The sequence below is a fragment of the Sitophilus oryzae genome, unplaced genomic scaffold (genome assembly GCF_002938485.1).
Source record: "Sitophilus oryzae breed Bouriz unplaced genomic scaffold, Soryzae_2.0 scaffold_690_pilon_pilon, whole genome shotgun sequence".
NCBI classification, from domain to species: Eukaryota; Metazoa; Arthropoda; class Insecta; order Coleoptera; family Curculionidae; genus Sitophilus; species Sitophilus oryzae.
Window position 1 is genome coordinate 2,732,658 of NW_022147296.1, and position 26,248 is coordinate 2,758,905.

At 31.4% G+C, this 26,248-nt stretch overlaps 1 protein-coding gene across 14 annotated transcripts in view; it reads left to right on the top strand.

Moving 5' to 3' along the window:
• The window catches only part of LOC115888226 (proton channel OtopLc), a 93,706-nt gene that overhangs the window by 42,177 nt on the left and 25,281 nt on the right, over positions 1-26,248 (top strand). For 9 of the 14 annotated variants that reach the window (XM_030907866.1, XM_030907868.1, XM_030907876.1 and 6 more), the window contains 7 exons: positions 6,170-6,392; positions 8,218-8,388; positions 8,861-8,932; positions 18,745-19,060; positions 22,109-22,269; positions 22,329-22,500; positions 25,718-25,966. In XM_030907866.1, the coding sequence (XP_030763726.1) occupies positions 6,170-6,392; positions 8,218-8,388; positions 8,861-8,932; positions 18,745-19,060; positions 22,109-22,269; positions 22,329-22,500; positions 25,718-25,966 (1,364 nt within the window). Of the gene's footprint in view, positions 1-5,730; positions 5,804-6,169; positions 6,393-8,217; positions 8,389-8,860; positions 8,933-18,744; positions 19,061-22,108; positions 22,270-22,328; positions 22,501-25,717; positions 25,967-26,248 lie in introns of those variants that run through there. The other 5 variants (XM_030907878.1, XM_030907872.1, XM_030907879.1 and 2 more) reach the window with 5 other exon arrangements.

Sequence of the window (26,248 nt, forward strand, 5' to 3'; positions counted from 1 at the left end):
CCTATTTATCAATATACCCATGGAATATTGACATTTTAGATTGTTTTTAAAGCAACAAATGTACAAAATGTACAAAATGTACAGACTAGTAATATTATCATTTTGCTAAAAACTAAAAATACTAAACTAGCCCATTTGTATGCAGAAAGAAAAAGATTTAAATCATTTATAAAAAGTATACCACCATTATTTCCGCCCATATACTAATTAATTACATACTTAATTGTGTTCGTTAATAAATTATTCTAAATAAATGTGGATTTTTTGAGTCAGAAATCTATATAATAATAAGTTATCAAAATTAAAGTCTCTGTTGTTATAAATAAGTATTTATTAAAAAATGAAATATCATTTTTAAGGTGTTTCTTTTATCACACTGTCTAATACCCATACAAAATTCAGTTTTTTAGTATTTGGAGCAATTATTATTAATCAACGCAAACAGTCAGTTAATGTAGTTTGAATACTGGAATCATATTAATTGGTCCCCTTTAACAAATATTTAAACAGTTTTTTTTTATTTTTTAATAAAATAAACAAATTGTATCGACAATATTAGTATCTGTACTCTTTAAAAATTTGGTACATCTTTAAAAATAATCTAAAATGTCAATATTCCATGGGTATATTGATAAATAAGTTCTAAATTACAAGAAAATGCATTTTCTATGGAAACTTAAAAAGATAGGTAAAAAATGGTATAATATAATTTGATAGACAATTAAATTGTGCATCTGATTCTCGTAAAATATACAAGGTGTTCCGTTTAAATGAAACAAGTTATTGCCATTTGAAGCTAATAATTATTTAAAATAAATTTTTAGGCACTCTGTATAAGGTAGTATAATTTTTATTATTGCAACAAAATAACTGATCAATAAATAAACTTCAGTAAATATTTAGTATTAAAAACTTTGATGCCCTTGGAGAAATGAAGCCTTAAAATTTTTACTGCAATTTCACAAAATTGAAAATATTTCAAAAACGGTAAGGTTTAAGTATAATAAACCTTAATCAAATTTACCTTTATTTTAATCGTAGAAACTAAGAATGTAATAATATACAGGGTGTTCCATTTAAAAAAATACAACTTTGATATTTTTTACTTATTTGGGACACTCTGTATCTTGTAAAATTATTTTTAAATTGTACCTCTATATTCCACTAAACTAATATTCAACCTTTCATCTACAAAAGACATTGTCTATTCCACTAGAATGTGCTCATTATTCTTTCATCTATATATTGACATCGTCTATAGTTTCTAGAATGTGCATTTCATGCCGGCTCTAATGCAACTGCATCTTTTACACAATCTTTTTTGAAGTTGCACGTTATTAATGACATAATTGAAGCAGGGGCGGGCGATTCTGTTGTATATAAAGGAGACAGTGTGTTGTTGATTTTCTTCCAGCCCTGCACTGGTCGGGTTTTATAAGTTGTTCTTGCCATATAATTTGTACTTGAAGATATGTTCTCCTGGAATGTTGCCTACCTGCAGCAGATGTGTATATATAATTGCTCACAGGCGTATATCTGTTTGATGATTGAAGTTTGTATAGTTCAGTATAAACGTCTCACAGGTATATCTTTGCTCACAGGCGTATGTATATCTTTGCTCAGATGATTGAAGTTTGTATAGCTTCAGTAAAAACGTGTCTCCAGCTTTTTTAATTTCTGCAGGTGTTGACTTTGCGTTGTTAAAAATATCGACGATACTATCAAGGTCTTTTTCTTTATTAAATATTTGTACGTGTTGTTGTTTTCCTTTTCCAAAAAATCCTGATGTTGTGTCACACCCGCTAATAGCGTGAATAAATAAAACTGATTTTTTTAAATTACGTATAATGGATGATTGCAAGTTTCTCGAACTATAAATTCGTTGTTTCACATTATCTATGGCTTCTTTCAGAAAAAGAATGTCTTTTTCATCGGGGGAAAGTGCTGCTAATAAAACAACAAGATCGACATCTTGTCCAACGACTAAAACTTGTTCATTTTTCTCAGATATTTTGATGGCAGTACGAATAATTTGAACATCAGCATCATCTATTGCAAATGATGTGCTAATCTTCTCGCTGTTCAGATGTATTGCAAGCTGCGAAATTAGTCGTTCTTTATTTTTAATATTGCCTAGAAATTTGCTTTTCTGTTCGACCAATAAGGTATTGCTATCAAAAACAATGTCACGACTAAAAAAAATATACTAATTTTGTTACCATTGCAACAATTGAAAATTATTTTAACATCTTAAAGTGTTTTGGTTTGGTTTGGTCAAAAATCATCTACGCTGAAAACTACCTTTAAATTCGATCGCTTTCTGCTCGATATTTATTCGAAAAAACAAAATAAGTATAAGGACCTTTTTTGTAGAAAATTTTATAAAGAATATTTTTGACAAGAATAACATTTTCTGTGCGACTAATGGATTTCGAGAAAAACGAGAAAACCCGCCGCAGTGCGTATTGGGGGTGGTTTTTGGAGGTGAAGCTCACACTTTACAGTTAGGAACTCTTTTAATTTTAAAAAGTCTCCTTTTATTACGTATAACCTCAACATATCAAAACTTTATAATTTTTTTCTTCTAAATATGCTAATATCACAGATTAGGTATCCTATAAGTATACAGATAAAAATGTTGTCCCTAATTCGTGGTACGAAAATTGTTTTTTATGACGATGTGCAAACGAGTAAAATTTCCTGTGCGCAAAAATAAACTCGCGTAAAATAACAATAAACAGCGTAATAGAGAGATATCGCTAAACCGAATAGCGTGCATGGACGTTAATAAGGCCAGGTGTTATTTCCTTTACGTGAGGTAGTGTATCTGTTCTGAGGTGGTATTAACTCTCTTCATTTATAGTTATCGGATCGGAAAGAATTCTGTTCGTGTCGCGTCCGCTATTTAACTTTAACCTAACTTTGAATTTAAAACTTTGAAATTGTTTTGTTTACCAGGTATTTTAAAACTAAAGGGCTAAAGTGCTTATTTCCAGTGCTTTATTGTTCAACGTCTGCCAGTGGGTTTAGGGCAACAAGCAACAAATTCTCTTAGAAGGGCTAAGTTGTCATCTGCTGTAAACCTAAGACTCTTTGTAGGTTCTTTAGTATTGGAAGAGGTGGAATCCATATTTTGGGCCATATTTATTTAATTAAAACTAATCCCAGCTACTTAAATATCAAATTACCTAATAAAACTAAAGCAATAATTCAAAACAATTCAAACATAACCTAAAATAAAAGATCTCGCCGGCCGGCTCCGGTTGTCAAATACCCGCACATGCCCATTTAAGCAATTTTTAAACGTTATCAGAGGTTATTTAGAAAGAGCACTTGGTGTAATTGATCCGCAAATTGCGTCAGGCGGTAACGTTATTAGTGGGTGTTGCGTTAAAAATTGATTCGCGCATATCGTAACCATGATAAGGTACGCGTAAATACTGGATGACGTTATTCGGTTCTCCGATATCTCTCTAATAACTGTGCCGGTCAGGCGCTGTGCACAATTTTAGAGGCCATAAGTGGGCTTGCTATGTGAGCAAACTAGTCACCTAACTAACTAGTGCCCGATTCCGAAAATTGGAACCACGAAAAACAATAAAGAAAAACAAAGATTATAATCTGTATAATCTGTGCTAATATCAACGTACTAACTAGATCTGTAAGCTCTCCGTGATTAACCTCTCAAACATTCTACATTGAATTCTTCTTCAGGAAATTATCTAATTTTAATTTTAAAGCCTGATAGATTTTTTTTCTATTCATTTTCGATTTTGTATCTAGCACATATTTACGGCTAACCTTAGACATGTTATATCTGAGGTTATTTTCATCGAGATTCGGAGGTACTTAATAAGCGGTTTAAAGACGAGTACACTTCTAATCAGCCCCTCTTCAATGCTTTATAAGGTGCTTTTGAAGGCACATGCCTTATCTGTTACAGACATTCTTGACAGTATTGCGTGATCATTAAGGGGATATTGAGTGTTGAAATAGGGGAACCTATATCATAAATTTAATTCTGTTGTCTTGCAGTTTTCTGTTTCTATAAACTGAAGAAATGTATTTCTGATGACGTAGATCGGGTGCGTCTCAAAAGTGGCTATAACTTTCAATTACTTTCAATTGAACCGTCCAGATATTGGCTCCCCTGTTAATTTTACAGTTATTGTAATATGTTTTTAAAAGTTCTGCGTATGCTGAATACACATGCCAAATTTGAACAATTTTGGACAAGCCGATTTTAAGTAATTTAAGAAAAATTGCATCTATTTTTAAATTAAAACTGAACAGGTAACAATACAAAACCAGCCATATGTCATCGTGCCTTAAGTTTTCATCCCATAGACAAACAAATAAAAAGAGGCTGACAAATCTCATGGTAAAGAGTGGGACCGCGTTCCCGTAGCGCAACTCAGAATAACAATTTTGAAACCAATTAGCAGGATCATGGCAGGACATACGTCTTTATTGCTATCTTTCTTTCTTTATATGAAAAAGAAAGAGATAGGTATAAAACGTATCGTAAGACATTATCGCACATTCTGGCTGGGGGGAAATTTAAATTAGCCATTATTAGTAGTATTCTTTCATTCTGAAACTGAAAATTTTCACTTAAACTGATTTATATATATTCCCTATACCACGTAAAGGGTACGTGGTGTAGGGAATAAATCAGTTTAAGTGAAAATTTCCAGTTTCTTTCAGAACGAAAGAATACTACTATTATAAGGGAAATTACAAAAAAAGCAAAAATTGTACTGTTTTATAAACATATTTATTTATACATAAAAATAAATAATCTTTTTATAATATAATAACAAAATATAACAGTGTATATTCCACCCACCTACCAATTTTAAATGCAGAAGAACTGACTGTTGCAGGAAACGATCGGCCAATTTTTTTTTTAAAGGGCATTAAAAATCTCATTTTCGAAAAACTGCCTAATTGCAATAACAAAGTGAATATCCAAGCAAAGAAGACTTTACGAGAATCATGATCCTGAACCATTTTCAAGTCCAGTTTTAATCCTAAAACAAAAGTAAAATAGGTATATTAATAAAGTTTCTGGTTACTATAAACCAGCTATAAACTACGTACCCAAAATATTAAAAAAATTAATTGTGTTAATTTGTTATGTTAAGAGAGGTTCGAAATATTTTTGACACTACTTTTACTTTTTTCTTAATAAGCTGATAAATATAACTACTTACTTTTATTTTACCGGGTGTCTTTAACATATCTATCAGAGAAAGGGGGCACCAATACATATAAAAAATAGATGATACTGGCTCCTGCAGCAAATAAAATAAGAAATAGTCTAACCTAAAATTATAAGTAACAAAATATAAATACCTATATGGAACAAAGGAATTTGTTCCCTATCCATATTCATAAGTCAATAAAATGAGAGTTTAGAAAAAAGGTAAATCACGAAAAGAAAAATTAACAAACATGACGAATTGTCATGATGTTGTCATCTTGGTTGTCATGATGACGAAAACGAAAGGCGATTGTTCTAATTTCTATTTAGAAATTACATTTTATATGGCTGCTTCTTTCTCTCTTGTTATATTAGAATGAGATAGTGGGCCCAATAGACGCAATGCGCAGATCAACATAAATAGAACGAAATTTTGCGTTCTGAGTTGCGCTACGGGAACGTTGTCCCTCTCTTTGCCATTTAATTTGTCAGTCTCTTTTTATTTGTTTGTCTATGGTAGTAGTGTAGACCTGTGGTGTAGACAGCACAACAAATCACATTTGACAATGATAAAATCATAGAGGTTGAATAATTAAGGTTTGTTTATATTTGACTGGTTTTGGGACATTGTTACCTGTTCAGTTTTAATAATTTAAAAATAGATACCGTTATTCTTAAATTATTTGAAATCGGCTTGTCCAAACTTGTTCAAATTTGGTATGTGTATTCAGCCATAGGCAGACCTTTAAAAAACCCATTAACGACTTAGCTGTAAAATTAATAGGGTAGCCAATATTTGCACAGTTCAAAATTTGTATGGGATTTCAATGCCGATGCACCAGCCGGTATATTCATTTATCATCTCTATGGCGATACACAAAATGTTTAAAAGATAAGTTCTTTTTTTTTTCATTGATGTTCTTTTTCAGTAATATTATTAATAAGATTTTTTTTTATTTTCAGAACGTCCCTGTTCATAATCATGAGTTTTGTATACGCGAAACTTTTAGTAGTAGTTTGTATAGCGTACGTCATATCCGATGTAGTCACCCATAACATCCCTTTGTTTTATTATGAGGGTTTCTTCACATACCTCTACGGCACGAGCATTCTATTTTTGTTGTACGTCTTCTGCTTCTTGTTGCAAGAGAGTAGTTGCTGTTCGGGAAATGAAAAGGAAATAAAGGTAATGTATTTATTCTTAATAATTGAATTAGTAATCATAAATGTGATTTCCATATTTTAAAATGACGTAATCGTTGGAAATATCATACATTCACTTATACAGACCGGACCACCGTAGTAGTAACATAGGCAGAACCGGACGAATTAGCGTATACCCGTCCGCCGGATAAAAAAGCAGGCGAAAAAATGCGATAAAATAAAAATAGGTAGATATGTGATAAGAATGTTTCAGAATTTGTATTTATTCGTGTTTTAATAGCCAAAACGAATACATAGGTTCTCGCGACAGTTCTCGTGTAAAATTTATTTTTTAAGTAAAATAATGGACGTTTACGAAGTTCGTGAGAAAATTCAAATTGTAAAATGGTATTTCCAAAATAGGTCTTATCGGAATATACAAACAATTTTTCCACAAACTTTTGTAAACAGGCCAATTCCATCTCTACCTACTATATCAAGAGTTATTAATAATTCTGAAACACATGGGTGCGTGTGCCCACAAAAACACAAAAAGCCTGATGTGTTCATTAATGAAGAACAGGAGTTAAAGCAAGTGTTCATTTGTGCTACCGCGGATCAAAATCCCACGTTTTCAAGTAATCAAATTGCTGAGGTGGTTGCCCTGCCCACAATGCCCGTATTGTTCAAGAATATTTGAACAATACTTTTCCCAACCGTTTAATTAGCGGATATGGAACTATTTTGTGGCCCGCTAGATCACCAGATCTTTCTCCCAATGATTTCTTTTTGTGGGGTTATGTCAAATCCAAAGTGTATGGTCATAATAGGGCTAATAATCTGGATGACCTTCAAGTAAAAATACGAGAGGCTTTCCAAACTATTAGCCCTAATATGTTAGCCAATATCAGACGGGGATTTTACGACCTTCTGTCTAGCAGAAGAAGGTGGTCTTTTTGAACACTTGTTATAACTTTTTTTTATTTAGAGTAGGTAATATTTTAGTTTTTTGTGGTTTAGAGAATTTATTTATTTTTAGTTTTGGCTTGTAAACACACTCAAATAATAAATATTTAAGTATTTTAATTTTACATGTTACCTTAAGTGAAGGTAAACAGTTAAAATGAAAATAATAAATACTCGGCACTCCTCGCGTTGTATTCCTAGTCTGTCACGACCGACCCGTCCAAGCACAACTGCAACTGCGTACTGCCCGACCAGCCGACTAGCCGGCAGTGAATCTCGAGTACGAACGCAAATCGGGTAAACGTAAATTCGTCCAGCAACTTGCTATGTTACTAGTAGCCTGGTCTTCTCTGTATATTATAGTTATTTACTCGCCTGCGGCTCGTGTCATAAACTTCATCGGCCTGAATAACAGCCACTATTATATGCGCGTTGAATAATATACTATTATCCACGACTCGTCTATAATTTGATTATTATACATGAGTTTATGAAATAATAATAATGTTCATTATTCACTAGTGAATAATGGTTTCATTATTCACCGCTTCCACGGATATCTCGATCCAAACTCCAAACAAGAGCTGTGCTCGATCCAAACCGGCTTGGAATGCCATTGTACGTACAAAATAAAGAAAATTTCAATGTTTTGTTTCCATGTTACTTACTCGTTATACTCGTTCAATATTTTTTTGACATTAAAAATAAAAACTTATATTAATATTATCTAATTTTTTTAGTACTTTAAGTATATTTTAAGTACTAGACTTACAAGTACCTATATTAGCCGCTGCCCTGCACCATTTCAAATGAAAATTAAGATATTTTTTGTTTTTTTTACCGTTGTTTACGTACATTTATTGTATTTGATTTAAATATATGTGAAACGTTTTTGAATGTAGGTTAAGCCACAGAATAAGCAGAATGCGAAGGACAAGGAACACAAAAAAGAGGAAGACAAGAAAAAAAAGGAGGAAAAGGAACAGAAAAAACGAGAGGAAAAAGAGAAAAAGAAAGAAAAAGAAAAGGAAAAGGAGAAGGAAAAAGAGAAGAAGAGTAAGAAACAGGACAAGGTGAGGTGATTTTTTATTCACGTTTTTTTTTTCGTGTTTTACTAATTCTACTTAAATTAGAGAACGTACAAAGGAAGATCGTATATTTTTTATTTGGAGAAAATTTCCGATTGTTAGTGCTTACAGTTAACAAGTATTTTACCAGGTTTAAAGCTAATTTGATTTAAGGTATACTCGTTTCATATTTAAATCTAGTTTTCAATTTTCTGGGGTATGTTGTTTTCATAAGAAGGTTGTTAATATACGAGGGTTCACATACTAAGTACGAAAAACATTGAAAAAAAAATAAAGACAAAATCTCGTATTTAAGAAATAGTAATCTATTAAATGTTTTCGCACTTGATTCATTTATATCCTCTATAGAAGTCAAAGTATTTTAGTAACTGTCATTTGCTTGTACCTTAAATTAGCAATCGGTTTTTTGTCCATACTTTTAATTTGCTAAAACCTCCTAATTTAAAGGATGTTTCAGCAAAAAGCCTCGAGCTCGGGAACCAAAGCAGACGCCGATTTCAACATCTCTTTTAGTTTCGAAGATATCAAGGTATGTAAAACATACTTCTTAAACTGGCATTGTGAGGCGATTAACACTGGCCGCATTTACCTTTTTCTGTAATATTTGCAGCAGGTTTCGTTAACGTTTCTGTTTTTTAAACACTGACATTAGTTTTATTAATCTTATACTAATATGCAAAAATATCTTTACGTAGTTGAAGCGAAATTTGGATTGTCATTATTATGAGCTATACACTATGTCTGTAGCTAAAATAAGTAAAATTATTATGAGCTATAAATAAATTAATATAAAGTTGTTAAGTATAAAAATTAAAAATTGAACAAACAGTTACTGTCACACAATACGGTCAGAATTAATCAAGTGCCCACAATGACAGATTGCACCAATTGCGCCATCACTTAAATGCTCCAAGTGTGCTTTTGAATTTCACTCTTTCTAAAAACAAATTATTTTGATCTTCCTTTGTCCGTGTCTTTCAACTACCACACATTCGTATTTTTATTCAAAAATATATTTATTTATGTTAATTAATAATATTAATATCTTTATTAGAATAGTGTTTTAGTGATTCTTTTACTAAATGTTCATTGGGTAGGAAATAATAAATTTTAATTTTAACAAAAATAACTTACCATCAATTATTTTGCTAAATATGTATCCTAATTTACTAATATTCTAAATCTAAATATTGATTGGTAACAAACTTCATTTTAATATAATATCTATTATACCTAATACAGCAAAATAATTTATTAAACAAGTAAAATTTACATATAACATGTTTAAATAGCAATCCATAATAACGATTGAAAAAAAACGGCGTCAAGGACGGCTGGGGGTGACAATCGATAATAATTTTGGCGAGGTCAAGCCCTTGGTTACTTGGTCTGTACTTGGTTTATTTTTTTATGGCCCTTCCTGCCAGTTGACCTTAAGAAGCTTATAACTACAGAATATACTAACGAAAAAGAAGCCCAAGTTCCTTGTAAGAAATCGGTTCCATTTTCGTAGCGCCATCTCTGGTTGTAGCTGACATTTACAGGGATAGCCAAAGGGGTGCGGGGTCGGGGGAACAGGCGGGAATTGTAAAATACACTTTTTTATTTTTAATTATTTTTATTCGCTATTTGCAATTTTATTTTTAAAACATATTATGTGAAACAATCAAATGAGTTTAGAATTTGAGAAAAAAAATATTTTTTTAGAAATAGATTTGTATGTCTGCAAAAGTTCTATTCTTTTTTAATCTTTCTAATTTTATGTTTTATGTCAATTTTAGTAACTGACGTCTAAAGAGTGACGTCACCAAAATTATTATCGATTGTCATTCCACAGCCATCTTTGACGCCGTTTTTTTTACGTTAGTAATCCGTAATATTTTGAAAACAGTATCACATTAATTAATGATATTCTATCGCAAACAAAAAATAGTTTTTATAGAAACAAATTATTAAACAACATTTATAAAAACAGTTCTGATAATATGATTTTAATAAATAATTAATTAAAATCATTTTAATCAAACGTAATATAGTTAATTAACATACTAACTTTGAGATACGGCACAGCACTACCACATGCAAGGCACCACTACTCCCTGTATAAATAGAAATGAAGTCTACTAGAACAAATATACAAATGCAAAATTACATTGATACAAGATTTCATAGGTTTCAGGGCCTATTTATTAAAAGCATATCTGAATTTAATGTAGACACAAATCTGAATATTTTAGGTTAAGGAGTGTATGTAACTCTTTGAATAAGAAGACTTAAGGAAGGAGCATATCAAAAATCTTAGGTACACCGCGATGGGTCTCAAATATGGTCGACTTAAATTCCGGTTTATCAGTGTCGTTCTAATTTTATTTAAAAAATGTAAAACTATGATGTAGGGTAGACGTGGGGTAGACTCAATAATTTGTTGTTTTATTTTACGTTGTCAATAAATGTTGGTAGTTATTAAAATTGTTATAAAAATATATAATTCTAATAAAAATAGATAAGTTATAATAAGTATTTATTAACACAAACATCCGATACGCTACTGAAGCAGGTAACTCAAATTAACGTATCTAAATTCTTTGACATCTAATCTTTGACAAGTAATAAATAAAAGATAAAATGCAGGACAAAAATATATAATTTAGTTAATTTAAGTGAATTTCATAAATGATCGGTTTACTACACGTATGTATATTATATTGTCACTTACTAGCGAAAAATTGTTCCATTATTTCACTCAATTTTTGCCGAGATCTACCGCATGCTACACAACCAACTATTTTAGAGTCTTTTTCGATAAATCGCGATAGTGTCACTGTTAATTTAAGTTCTGCCACAATTTCCATCTAGATTTACTACCTTTATACAACTATCAGTAGTAGAATAAATAATAAATAACATAAAATAAGCTTCATAAAGACTGACAAATCCACAAAATTTCAAATCAAATTCAAATGTGTCAAATGAATCGTCAATCAGAACTGTCAAGGATCCCCACCCTAGAGAGCTTTTATGGTGGCTTTTCCGCCCACCATGCATGAATACATGGATAGCATTATGCTCCTTCCTTAGTCTTCTTATTCAAAGATGTAACTTATCTTTATTTTCGAAATATTTTCTACTTTTAGACTTTTCCGATTTAACCAAAAATGCCTGAAAGCCATTTTGGATCCTACTTTAAATTCTAAACACATTTTGAATATTCGGTTATATTCCTAAGACATGTCAGGAAATAAATAAATAAATAAATGCGGCAACTTTATAACTAAAAAACTTTTTTTTAATTATGACATTTGTAAAATTCCATTCATTGATTTTTAAGAACAAAAAAAAAATTGACGAATCAATTGATATTCGTTACATCACTAGTAGCTATAGTCTGTGAAACGAATAACTTTGAATTTGACAGTTCCCGCGGGCTTTTCTAGTGTTAATTTTATTAGGTTAGCAACTTGCGGCCATGCTGACGCAATGCCGTCTCTAATAGAACAGCCTCGGAGCGAGATTTATGACGTCACGCTAACATAATTATTCCTTATATTTGACTATGGCTGAAATCGTACTCCATAGTCAATGTAGATAGTTTTAGTGTTAAGAATAATAATTTTAAAAAATATGTGATCATATTTTGACAAGTGTATATTAGTTTATTAATTGCAGTAAACATTATGTGGTGTGTGGTGTGAATATTTTATATGCAATTTTTTGGATTATATTCGACACTATTTTTTTTATATGACACAACATTGATTAAGGCTATAATGTTAGCCGAAACGTTTTTTTTAACCAAAAAAATAATGAAAAACCAAATGAAAACTTAATCAGCGTTTTTCCCGAACCTAAATCCCATGAAAATCAAAAATTTTAGAATAATTTTACATTATAAAATGACAGCGATCTTTATTTCATAGCTATCGCTGACGCATTTTTTTCTATGATATTGTATTATTTGCAAATATAATTTTTCGAACATTGATATTGCAAAATATATGTAAATATAAATTTTGTGAATGCAAATAATAATACATCACTATTAGTATATATTGAATGTTTTTTGTTAAATTAGATCGATTTTCAAACCCCAAAATTTAAAATATATTTTACGTTTTACCCATTATCTTATGTACCTATTCATTATTTGTATATTGTAAAACATTTGCTGCATTTGTATAGTTCATAGTTTATTTGCCAAAGTATTTATTACTATAAATAGGTATATATATATATTATATTTATTAACTGTATATTATGTATATTTCATGTAAACTATATCATTTTTAAAATACAAACCAAAAATTCGAGGAATAATTATGTTTTCCATGTATTTTACAACATATTTATTAATCGGTATCTAATTAGCGTGACGTCATAAATCTGGCTCCGAGGCTGTTCTATTAGAGACGGCATTGGTCTGATATTTAGAAATGTCAAAAGCTGACAACTTTTTTGACAATTATACCATTTCGAGAAGAGGGGGTGACTTGGTGACTTGAGAACTGTCACTTGTTTTATTATTTTCCTTTTCTATTTCACGAAAGTAAAAAGAGTTACCTATCTGATTCGTTCAGGCACTCAATTTAAAGAATACTTAAAGGATATCAGTAACTTTTTTGACAGAGGGATTTTATATTTGCCATGTTGGTAAAAAATAACGGTCAAAATTCAAAGTTATTCATTTTATAGACTATACTAGATAATATTTTAAGAAGGAAGTACACCTCTAAACATCCTTAATCTAAAAAAATCAGAATTGTATTTATATTAGATCCTAAAAAGCTCTAGTGAGCGGGCTGTGCGAAAACCCTGTATTTTAAATTTATGTTGCGTTGACATTTAGTTCTATACTATACCGGGTGCGTCTCAAAAATGGCTCACCCCTATAACTTTTTTATTTTTTTAGATAAAAAAACGAGATTTGGTATGTTAGCATATGACATAAATTAGGATTGATTGACGTATTCAATTGTTTTTGGTCACTTCCTGTTTCACCGGAAATGACTACAACTTTTGATTTTTAAATGATACCCTCGGTATTTTTTTACTTTATTCGATAGCAAATGACACTTTGAATAGAATGACATTACAGTTGAGGGTTGGAACCTTTGGTGTTACACAGCAAAATAAAAACACTAAATCACCACAATACACCAAAACACTTTTATTTTACACTGGACGCGCGTTTCACTAACCATGTTAGCATCATCAGCAGATGATTATAAACTAAAGTACAATCTACAAGTTGAGCGTTTATATACTCGCCCAGTGGGCACCGAGTGGGCGTGGCAAAATCTAGCCAACCGAGTCAGAGCCAACTGAGTGTAACAGTTAGATTTCCGCCCCTAGAGTAGTAAGAACAAAGAACTTGAATGAATTGGACCGTTGACTCTGTTCATACTATCTTTACATTTATTAATTCTGATGCTTTCATATGCATCTAATTGCCTGTAATTTGAGACTTGTTTAATTAATTTTAAATTATTAAGATCTATACAATGTTCATTATCAACAATATGTTCGGCAACGCAAGATTTATCCGGTCTACCATATCTTATCTGAGCTAAATGTTTAAAATAATAAAATAATTAAAATTAAATTATTCGTAAACAAATGCTTTTTCCAAATATGCTAATGAGCTACCCTGGTACCATTTGAAAAAATTGAGATATTATTAAAAATACGATTTGAGCATTTTCTAACCAGCCAGGACAAGACACTAAAAACATTAGACGATCAAATCTATTTTTCCAAGGATTAAGAATTAGTGTCTTTAACATAGCCAGGACACTCTAGATTGAATTTTAAAACATGATTTTTTATTAAGCGAGAATGTCAAAAGTTGACATATTATGATATGTCATTCTATTCAGAATGTCATTTTCTATCGAATAAAGTAAAAAATACCGAGGGTGCCATTTAAAAATCAAAAGTTGTAGTCATTTCCGGTGAAACAGGAAGTGACCCTAAACAATTTTAAACGTCAATCAATTCTAATTTATGTCATATACTAACATACCAAATCTCGTTTTTTTTTATCTGAAAAAATAAAAAAGTTATAGGGGTGAGCCACTTTTGAGATGCACCCGGTATATAAAAATAAATTATTATATTGTAGCTAACAAACATTATTAAAAATAATTTTTATTTTTAAATAAGTGTTTAAGACATGAGATATGTTTTCTTTGGCTAAGTACAGTGCTCAAATTACACTTTCTGGTTCGTGAATTATTTTCAAAAATGTTTAAACGGTTTCTGACAAACTGCTTTTTATCATTTCGGTTCGCAAAGTAAACTGTTGTTCGAAAATATTTTTAGGGTTAGCAAAATACTCTGTTGTACTAATTTATAGTAAAGATATTTTTGAAGTCACAATCTCGCCTCCACCGTTGCGGTATGGTTTATGTTCATGATTAAATCAATTTCGAGCACTGGTTACATCATATTATAGTGCATTAATGCAAAAGTCTTTTATCTTAAAATTTTCCATATTTCGACAATAAATAAACCAAGTCGATCTAAAATCTGCACAAATTCAGAAAGAAGATTTTAATGTTTTCGTAAAAGGAGGTAAATAAGTTATTAGCATAGAATTTTTAGCAGTGTTTTTTAGATTTTTTTTTGTATTTTTTAGAGTACATACTGTATTTAGTAATCTTATTATTTTTTTAGTAATATTTGGTCTCGTATCTTTTATTTCTATTAGTTTATATTTATAATGTAGATTTTTGTTTTCTGAGACCTCTAAACAAACATTATTTCATGCACTTTGTCAAGCAGATGAGTTAATCAACGAAGAGTATCAATAATTTATAGGATTTTAGTCTATAAATTATATCTTATTTTTCTTATTATTATTTAAAACAAACATAACATCTTATTTGACTGAGTTTTCCTGGTATGTTGAAAACTTAAATGATGACAGTTCTAATATATAGGGATATTTTGGCTTTAATAACATCAACCGTCATCCTTATATTAACCAATTTCCATTGCTAACCTTCCTTTTTCCATTTTTTTATGGTTTTATTAGTTATATTATATATTTATGTATTCTGTTTATCTTTAAATTATTTTTTATTATTATTTTGTGTTGAGCTTTGTGTTGTGCGTGTAGAGGGAGAGGTTTCCACGTAAGATGCGTGACATTGTACAAGGCAAGACGGATTTTTCTAACATCAATTTTCAGAGAAAGGTGAGAACAATATCCGTCTTTTTTACTTTAGGAATTTTTGGGAAATATTTCAATATTTTAAGAAATAATGGATATACGTATGTTTTTTAATTTGTAACTTTAAATTGCATGTCTTATTGCTTTGAAATATTGAAACTTAACGGTGATATGCGTATAGATTGCGTTACTACTTAACTTACCCAATAAAATTGCTCTGCCGCTTTTGCTTTATTTAACATATACTCTTTTACTCTGGTTTTATTTTCATTGTTCCCAGTTTTTCTCCTTTTTATATCCCTAAAATATGTACACGCACAACCACAACTTTTCTTGTTTATTGCACAAATGGGATTGCGTTTTGTTAACTAATAAGATAATTACTAATAATTATCTTTCTTATCAAAAAATATCAATCAAATAGGTACTTTATGAGAAAATTATAATTTTGGATAACTTTTATAAGAATGAGACAATGAAGAAATATTTTTAGACATAAATTTAAATATGCTTGCACACAAGTCATTTAAAAGTTATTTGCAGAAATCTGCCTGCAAAATACTAAAATTTTATAATACGGCCCAGAGAAAGCTACAGTCATGCTGCAATTAATATACCAGCAAAAATGTGATTGTCATTGTAAAATTGTGTCACTGTCAAATTCGATACATAGACAAACAAATAAAAAGAGACTGACAAATCTCATGGTAAAGAGTGGGACCGCGTTCCCGTAGCGCAACTCAGAATAACAATTTTGAAAACAATTAGCAGGACCATGGCAGGACATACGTCTTTATTGCTATCTTTCTTTATTATGTGTGCTTTATATGAAAAAGAAAGAGATAGGTATAAAACGTATCGTAAGACATTATCGCACATTCAGGCTGGGCGGAAATTTAAATTAGCCATTATTAGTAGTATTTATTCATTCTGAAACTGAAAATTTTCACTTAAACTGATTTATTCCCTATACCACGTAAAGGGAACGTGGTGTAGGGAATAAATCAGTTCAAGTAAAAATTTGCAGTTTCTTTCAGAACGAAAGAATACTACAATTATAAGGGAAATTATAAAAAAAGCAAAAATTGTACTGTTTTATAAACATATTTATTTATACATAAAAATAAATAAACTTTTTATAACATAATAACAAAAAATAACAGTTTTTATTCCACCCACCTACCAATTTTAAATGCAGAAGCACTGACTGTTACAGAAAACGATCGGCCAATTTTTTTAAAGGGCATTAAAAATCTCATTTTCGAAAAAACTGCCTAATTGCACTAATAAAGTGAATATCCCAGCAAAGAAGACTTTACGAGAATCATGATCCTGAACCATTTTCAAGTCCAGTTTTAATCCTAAAACAAAAGTAAAGTAGGTATATTAATAAAGTTTCTGGTTACTATAAACCAGCTATAAACTCCCTACCCAAAAAAATGAAAAAAAATAATTGTATTAATTTGTTATGTTAAGAGAGGTTCGAAATATTTTTGACACTACTACTTCTACTTTTTTCTTAATAAGATGATAAATATAACTACTTACTTTTATTTTACCGGGTGTCTTTAACATATCTATCAGAGAAAGGGGCTACATATAGAAAATAGATGATACTGGCTCCTGCAGCAAAAAAAATAACAAATAGTATAACCTAAAATTATAAGTAACAAAATATAAATACCTATATGGAACAAAGGAATTTGTTCCCTATCCATATTCATAAGTCAATAAAATGGAGAGTTTAGAAAAAAAGGTAAATCACGAAAAGAAAAATTAACAAACATGACGAATTGTCATGATGTTGTCATCTTGGTTGCCATGATGACGAAAACGAAAGGCGATTGTTCTAATTTCTATTTAGAAATTACATTTTATATGGCTGCTTCTTTCTCTCTTGTTATATTAGAATGAGATAGTGGGCCCAATAGACGCAATGCGCAGATCAACATAAATAGAACGAAATTCTGCGTTCTGAAGTCCCGTTCTCAGAACTGCGACTGTCGCCAGCGACACGACAAAACAACCAATCAGATTTCTACAAAATTCAAACAGCTGTCAATTTTAAATTTAGTACAGCTCCCATTGGTCGTTTGAAGTGTCAATCAGTGTCGCTGTCGACACGACGCAGTTCTGAGAACGTTAAGTCCCGTTCTCAGAACTGCGACTGTCGCCAGCGACACGACAAAACAACCAATCAGATTTCTACAAAATTCAAACAGCTGTCAATTTTAAATTTAGTACAGCTCCCATTGGTCGTTTGAAGTGTCAATCAGTGTCGCTGTCGACACGACGCAGTTCTGAGAACGGGGCTTGAGTTGCGCTACGGGAACGTTGTCCCTCTCTTTGCCATTTAATTTGCCAGTCTCTTTTTATTTGTTTGTCTATGATTCGATATCACATTTTTTTTTCTTCACAAGAATTTTATGTTTTTTTCTGAATTGGATGATTTTCTGATTCTTTTCTTCAACATGCAGAATATGCAACTCATTGTTGTTTTCTTTCTGTTCAATTATTTTTGTCTTCATACTTCCAAGTGCTTAATACTGTGACTTTAGTTTCAAATCTCTGGTTTATTCTTTAAACTCTTGACTTATTTGTTATTAGGCGTAAGTATATTCCTTGTGTAGACTTTCCGGAGACTGATCTACGAACATATCCAACACAGCGGGAATACTATTTCCTGCAAAATGCCATTTAACCATCGTAACTTTTTCAGAAGTTGCGAAAATCATAATTATTTTACACAAAATTACTCTATTTGATACCTTCAAATTTTTGTGACAAAATGTGACATCAAATTTGACAATGACACAAGCAAATTTTTGCTGGTATTTTGATTGTAGCTTTCTCTGGGCCGTGTTATAAATTTTACTAATTTGAAGGTAGATTTTTGTAAATAGCTTTTAAATGACTATTTCAAACGAAACGAAATTCTAGACAAATGAACAACTTTAACACCTCTTCAAAAAAGCCTTATACATTTTTTGCATAAAAACATCTGGAGAGATAATATTTAACCTTTTCAAAATTTGCATGGGATTTTAGTCGAGTTGTATTAAGTTACTTTAACTGAAGCAAAACGCAATCCTTCTTATAAAAACACTTTATTTTCGTCCCCCCTTTATTTTCTGCTTTTGGTTCACCTTGTCTCTCCTCCGTTCGCCCAGAGCACCACGTACCGACGCAATAGCGAGGGCGTGGTCGACGCCGAGGACGTGGTGCCGGTACCCGTGGCCGAACTCTCGGTCGCCTCGTCGCCCCCCGCTCACCGTCACTCTTCGCAGGGGCCGCCCGCCCAGAGCGACGCCCCGCCGCCCCCCGCGCCGCCGCCCGTCGCGCCCGCACATGTCAACAACGTCGACTTGGAGAGCGGCGCCATCGTGCCGGCGGCTCAAGCTGCGCAGCAGAGGACGAGGTGCAAGAGGAAGACCACGCAGAACGACCAGAGTCACGGCAGTTTCTTTTTGAGGATCGGCGCAATAGGTGCGTATTTTTTTTGATAAAATGAATTATTCTGCATAGTCGTTTAATTATTAATATTACCAATCCTATCTTCCTGCACTGTCAGTTTTTTTACGTTTTCTAGGGACCGAGTTGAAGTTCGCGCTAAAGATTTTAGACAGTGACAGTTATTTTTGCGTTTGACGGACGAGCGCACAGTGCGGTGGAAGATAAATTTAGCGGGACAAAACCGTATGGTTAGAAATAAGCCAAAAAATGTGTACTGATAAAAATAAATAGTAGACATTCCAATTGATATAAAAATGCATGAGTACTCTTTGTATTTCGATACATTTTTATCAACCAAATTTGATTGTTTTTTGCTCAGCAAGGTAGAGGTCATACGAAAACAAAATATTTAAAAGTGCTTATACATTTTATTCCAAAGCCAAATTATGTTGAAGATTGCCAAAGGTATGTACTTTTCTACTGTAGGTATATTATTTGTTAAAATCCTTCGTGCCTTTGTTCCGCAGATATCAAACTTTTACTTTTTCAAATATTGATAGATTGAATGATGTAGATCTTTTGAGTTACCAATAGTTACCAACACAGTAGTCACAGTGACAAGGAGTTCAAGCTTAACAGGTGAATGCCCAAAGACAATGAAACAAAGACTCGTTAAAGGGTTAATTGAAGAGCATTCAAAAGAAGAATTGGGTTTTGCAAGTACTATGAGCTTTAGAGCTAGTGGGAGTAATGATGCTGCTCTAATTGTTGAAACCTTAACTCCATCGAAAGGCACAGAGTTTAAAAAATTAATAGCTGCCCATACATGGAAAGGCCCAGCCTTCGGATTTGGCCTTGAGGCCGGGGCTTTCACCCAAATTACCATAGCGGAAATATATCCGCGGACTTTGCCTTTCACGCAAACCTATGGTATTTTGGGTTAAAGGCCCGGACCCAAGGCCAAGTCCGAAGGCCGGGCTTTTCCGTGTATGGGCAGCTGATGAATGACACAAATAATAGTCAGTTCAACAATTTTCCTCAAGACAAAAACATCCAAATGATGTCATTTTATTATTTATCTTCCGTCAAGAGAAATTGTCGTTAGAAATCAAAAGTTGATTGTTTTATAATCTATAATCTATAATAATATTAGGCTTTCTCTATGGATACAAATGACCGCAAGCTGTTGGTAGGATATTCTACTAATTTTAATTGTGAATTCATATTTACAAAATTAAGTACTTGTTAACAATTAAAAAACGTATAAAATTTGCACTACGTTCTTCACCTCACTGAAAAAAAGGATCTCTCAGTCGAAATGAATATGACTTTGACCCAAAAGATTGGCGCTTTTCAATAGGGCCAAGAACGACGTTTCTTTGCCCAAAGCATTAACTATCTTTTCATAAGTTTTAAAAAATTACTTTAGAGAATAGAAGGATCTATCTGTCCAAAGTATTTCACTCTTGACCCAAAATGAATATGCAAAGAAGTTCTTGCTGAAAGGGACCATTTCTTGATTAAAGAGACACTTTTCTTAAACCAATAGCGAATACTATTGACTCAACTAAAATTTATTTTGATCTAAGAGAAGTCTATACATCATATACAGGCATATTACGAGGTATATTATTTTCTGATAAATTTAGGTTTTCCTGGTCTGTAGTAAGTAAAGTGATATTATTTTCCTCGATAGTAGTTATTTCTGCTTCTTCACTCCATGGTATTTTTTGGGGTGGTTCTTCACTCTACAAATTACAAAAAAATGTTACATCACGATTAAGAAAGTAAAGCAAATAAATTATTAAAATTATAAGCTTTGGTCACATTTTGAATTTTTTAATACGACGACTTGAAATTCTAAAATTTTTGTAATTATTTGCTTATTTATTATTCTTATTCTATCTATAGTCACGCATGCATTATCTAAACAGGTGCATTAAGTAAATGTCTCTTACCTTCAAATATAGCAAATAAATGCTCTAATTTCCATTTTTTCAGGAACTGCTTTGAAGAATCCATATATCCTAAAATTTGTCCATAAAAAATGACAAATGCATGTTAATAACGATCACTAATTTGTTATACGATATGCGTTTAAAAAGCAAATTATGCAAAATTCCAAGCAACAAAACCCGTGCGTACTATGATGTGCGACCTATGAAATGCGACATACAACTGATCGGACTGCCGACTGATTGTATATACCGTCCTTCGTCATCGTCTTTGCGTGTCGTTATTATTTTTCATCAAAAGAGTATTTAGCTATTGGGAAAATGGCCATGTTTCTTGAATGAAGTACTTCCTAGCGTATTTTTCTTATTATCTTAAAACAAAGTAACTTCCACTTGGTTGAATGAAAATAGATTCAAGAGAAATTTTCGAATTTTTCAAGAGAACCAGTTTTCTTGAGTTAAGAGAGTTTTTCTTCAGGCAAAATATTTTCTTTTACACTAAAATAAATTCCCTTGCCACTAATTTTTTTTTCAAGAACGATGACGACTTTAGTTCAAGTCTATCTTTTTTATCAGTGCTCCGTCCAATAATTCTTGGTGTTCGGAATATTTAAATAACTTAAAATTATGCTTCTTCAAATTCGCGAAGCAGTGGTACGATGTTTTTCGACTATTTCTCCAAATATTCTGGTACTTACTTGGTTTTCATATTCCACTTGTAACAGAATAGAAAATTTTCATTCATTATTTATATCATAATCCTTTTTTTATATCTATCTACAATCTTTAATAACTGTTCATATAGGAATTTTTCTCTTACATTTATAGTCTTCAATAACTGGTCTGGCATATTTGGAAAATGTACAGAAAATAAATCTATCATAACTCAAGCACGAATTCGTCTAAATAATTCAAAATGAACAATTTTCTTCATTTTAACGAGTTCTTTAAAAAGTTACAAATATACTTTTCTGTAAAATAAAATGGGGAAAACTTATTTATCATTTTTAAAATTTCATGGGATTTCCTATGTCCAGGTCGGTCATGCAACAAATTGTATGTAACGCTTGTAATTGTATTAACGTCCATACACTTGACCGATGTTTTAATAAAAATTATTTTTCAGCCTTTGGTCTTGGAACGATGATATATAATGGATTGGAATTCGGTGCTTTCTTTGAAGTCCCTTTCAATTCGCCATGTTATATGATTCTTCGAGGAGTTAATCCGGTACTTCAAATGATCTTCACTTTCATGCAGATGTATTTCATTTTCATGAATTCACGGGTAAATATATCACTAATACTGTATAAGCAGATTTATATTTAAAATAATTTTCTGTTTAGCTCAATATCCATCGTTTTAAAGTGGTGGCCAGATTCGGACTGATGCATGTTGCAGCTACAAATATATGTGTTTGGATCAGAACGCTCGTCTTAGAATACATTAAAGAGATTACGCTCTACCATAGAGAACTTTTCAATATCGTTGGACCAACAAATAGCTCTCCTTTTGCAGGTGGGTTATGTTTTATTTATACTAGGGTACATTTTAATTATTGCATCTAATTTTTACCTAAACCACAAATATATGTGTTAGTAAAAACGATATGGACGATTCACATGCAAATATAAGCTAAAAGAGTATTGGCTTAAAATTGTAATTGTAACAGTTTTTACTATACTTATAAGAGGTGACAACGAGATCATTACACAAACCGCCATTTATTTTTTTTATTACACCACAGATATTTGAATCAAAAAGACAAGGGTGAAGAAACAATACAGGGTTGTTTACCACATACGACACGGAGTATTGTAGCTAAACGATGAGATTTTTACAAATTGTAAGTTTTGGTTTCGTTGAAGGACTATTAGAGCTACAATTTAAAAATAATTTTACAAGATACAGAGTGTCTCAAATAAGTAAAAAATATCAAAGTTGTATTTTTTTAAATGGAGCACCCTGTATATTACAGTTTTAATTTCTACGATTAAAATAAAGGTAAATTTGGTTAAGGTTTATTATACTTAAACCTTACCGTTTTTGAAATATTTTCAATTTTGTGAAATTGCAGTAAAAATTTTAAAGCTTCATTTCTCCATGGGTATCAATGTTTTTAATACTAAATATTTAATGAAGTTTATTTATTGATCAGTTATTATGTTGCAATAATAAAAATAATATTACCTTATACAGAGTGTCTAAAAATTTATTTTAAATTATTATTAGCTTCAAACGGCAATAACTTCTTTAATTTAAATAGAATGCCCTGTGTATTTTAGGAGAATCAGATGCACAATTAAATTGTCTATCAAGTTTTCGTAGAAAATGCATTTTCTTATAATTTAGACCTCATTTATCAATATATCCATGGAATATTGACATTTTACATTTTAAAATGTACAGACTAGTAATATTATCGTTTTTAGCAAAACGATAATATTACTAGCCCTTTTGTATGCAAAAAGAAAACTATTTAAATCTTTATAAAAGAGTATACCATTAATTAAATTTAACACCATTATTTCTGCCCATATACTAATTAATTACATACTTAATTGTGTTCGTTAATAAATTATTATAAATAAATGTGGATTTGAGTCAGAAATCAATATAATAATAAGTTATCAAATTAAAGTCTCTGTTGTTATAAATAAGCATTTATTAAAAAATGAAATATCATTTTTAAGGTGTTACTTTTTATCACACTGTCTAATGCCCATACAAAATTCAGTTTTTTAGTATTTGGAGCAATTATTATTAATCAACGCAAACAGTCATTTAATGTAATTTGAATACTGGAATCATATTAATTGGTCCTCTTTAACAAATATTTAAACAATTTTTTTTATTTTTTAATGAAATAAACGAATTATATCGGCAATATTAGTATCTGTACTCTTTAAAAATTTGGTACATCTTTAAAAATAATCTAAAATGTCAATAGTCCATGGGTATATTGATAAATAAGTTCTAAATTACAAGAAAATGCATTTTCTACGGAAACTTAAAGAGATAGGTAAAAAATGGTATAATATAATTTGATAGACAATTAAATTGTGCATCTGATTCTCGTAAAATATACAGGGTGTTCCATTTAAATTAAACAAGTTATTGTCGTTTGAAGCTAATAATTATTTAAAATAAATTTTTAGAAACTCTGTATAAGGTAGTATTATTTTTATTATTGCAACACAATAATTGATCAGTAAATAAACTTCAGTAAATATTTACTATTAAAAACTTTGATACCCTTGGAGAAATGAAGCCTTAAAAATTTTACTGCAATTTCACAAAATTGAAAATATTTCAAAAACGGTAAGGTTTAAGTATAATAAATCTTAATCAAATTTACCTTTATTTTAATCGTAGAAACTAAAAATGTAATAATATACAGGGTGTTCTATTTAAAAAAATCCAACTTTGATATTTTTTACTTATTTGGGACACTCTGTATCTTGTAAAATTATTTTTAAATTGTACCTCTAACAGTCCTTCATCGAACCCAAAACTTACAATTTGTAAAAATCTCATCGTTTAGCTACAATACTCCGTGTCGTATGTGGTGAACAACCCTGTATATTAGAAATGTGATTATTACAAAAAAAATAAGTGCCATGCACAAAACATCCCCCTTTAGATTTTCATCTGTCATGTTAAGAAATGAAAGTAAATAAAGAGCCTCTCCCTCGTGTTTGTTCGTATACCTACTAAATATTTCAACTAATACAATGCCGCAAACGGATCGTGGCTATCTTGATCGGTTTCGAAGCTACAGGGGGATTTTCAAATTTTGTACTTTTTGAAGATGTTCGATAGTTTGTTTATTTCAGCTACTACGCAAAAATGAATTATACAGTCTAAAGGCACTTTTCTGTGTAGAATGCAGTGGCGTAATCAGACTTTTTTCGAAAAAAATATTTTTTTAGATGTTAACTATACTTCTGTTTTTTTAAATATAACCCTCTGTATATTTTTAAATTTCCTGATTCTCCTTGGCATGGGCTTCTCGAAAATATATAACACTCTATATTTATTTTCACTATTAACCTCAACATTTCAAATTTTTCTTAAAATATCGTAGTAGGCCGCGCCGAGTAACAATGTAAACGGTTGTCATGGTGATCGGGACATACCTTTGATGGATGCGCGACATTTCATTTCAACAGATTGAAGTGTGTGTATTTTAAATAATAAAAAAATGAGTAATTTTGAAAATTTTGAGAAATATAATATGTTATATTAAGTCTAACAAACATAAGCAAATGGCAGCTGATTAAAATTTTTAGCGGTATTGTGAGCGCGAGCATTTAAACCCAGCCATTTTTCAGAAGGTCAGAAAATAGTTTAATTCTAGCTACCTTAATCACCTGATATCACTCCCTTGAACTTCTTTCTCTGGGACTTTCTGAAAAACGATCCGTTTGCGCCATTGTAATTTTTTCAAAAAAAGAACCCGAGACTGCAGTATCAAAATTTGAATATTTCTCACGGTTTCCTAGATACCCTATAGAAACAACCAAAATGGTCCACCCTGTACATACTTTAGGTTTACACTTAAACAAAATTCCCAAGTTTTTTATTCTAGCAGCTACAGATGCTCGACGCACTATTGCCGGACCCCGTATATTTTTTGAATAAAAGTATCAACTTTAGTCGGTCATTTCGTTGTCACCCGGTATAAGTATGGTTTGTGTAAGCTAACCCAGTGCAATACGCACGCCTTTTACAGACAGCATTCGACAGCACACCATGCGTAACGTCAATACTATCCTCGGCATTCACCGTGCAAAACCTGATGTTATACCAAACAGTACAACCACTGTCGCCACGTTATTGGCCAAAGCGGTGGCCGCTACGCCATCTAGCGTAAACAAAATTGTAAGAGCCACGACAAGCAGCGTGTACCCCTACTTGAACAACTTGGCCACTGCCCCTACTACTACTACCTTGCCTCCTATTACTACTACTGCCACCAGAAGTAAGTTTTAGCTGGAATGTGGTGTGTGGGCCAAAACTAACTATCTGCATGCATTAAATGTGGTAGCCCTTATTCGTTATTCATTGAAAATGTTTATTTTATTGATTCCATTTGGGTAGTAGTAGTTTATTAGTAGGTTAGGACTGTCTCAGTAATAAAAATTGGTCGACTAGATACCATTCGATCAAAAAAAACGGCGTCAAAGACGACTAAAGAATGACAATCGATAATAATTTGCAGTTGGTCTTAAATGGGTTGTAATTTATTTTTATATCGATTAAA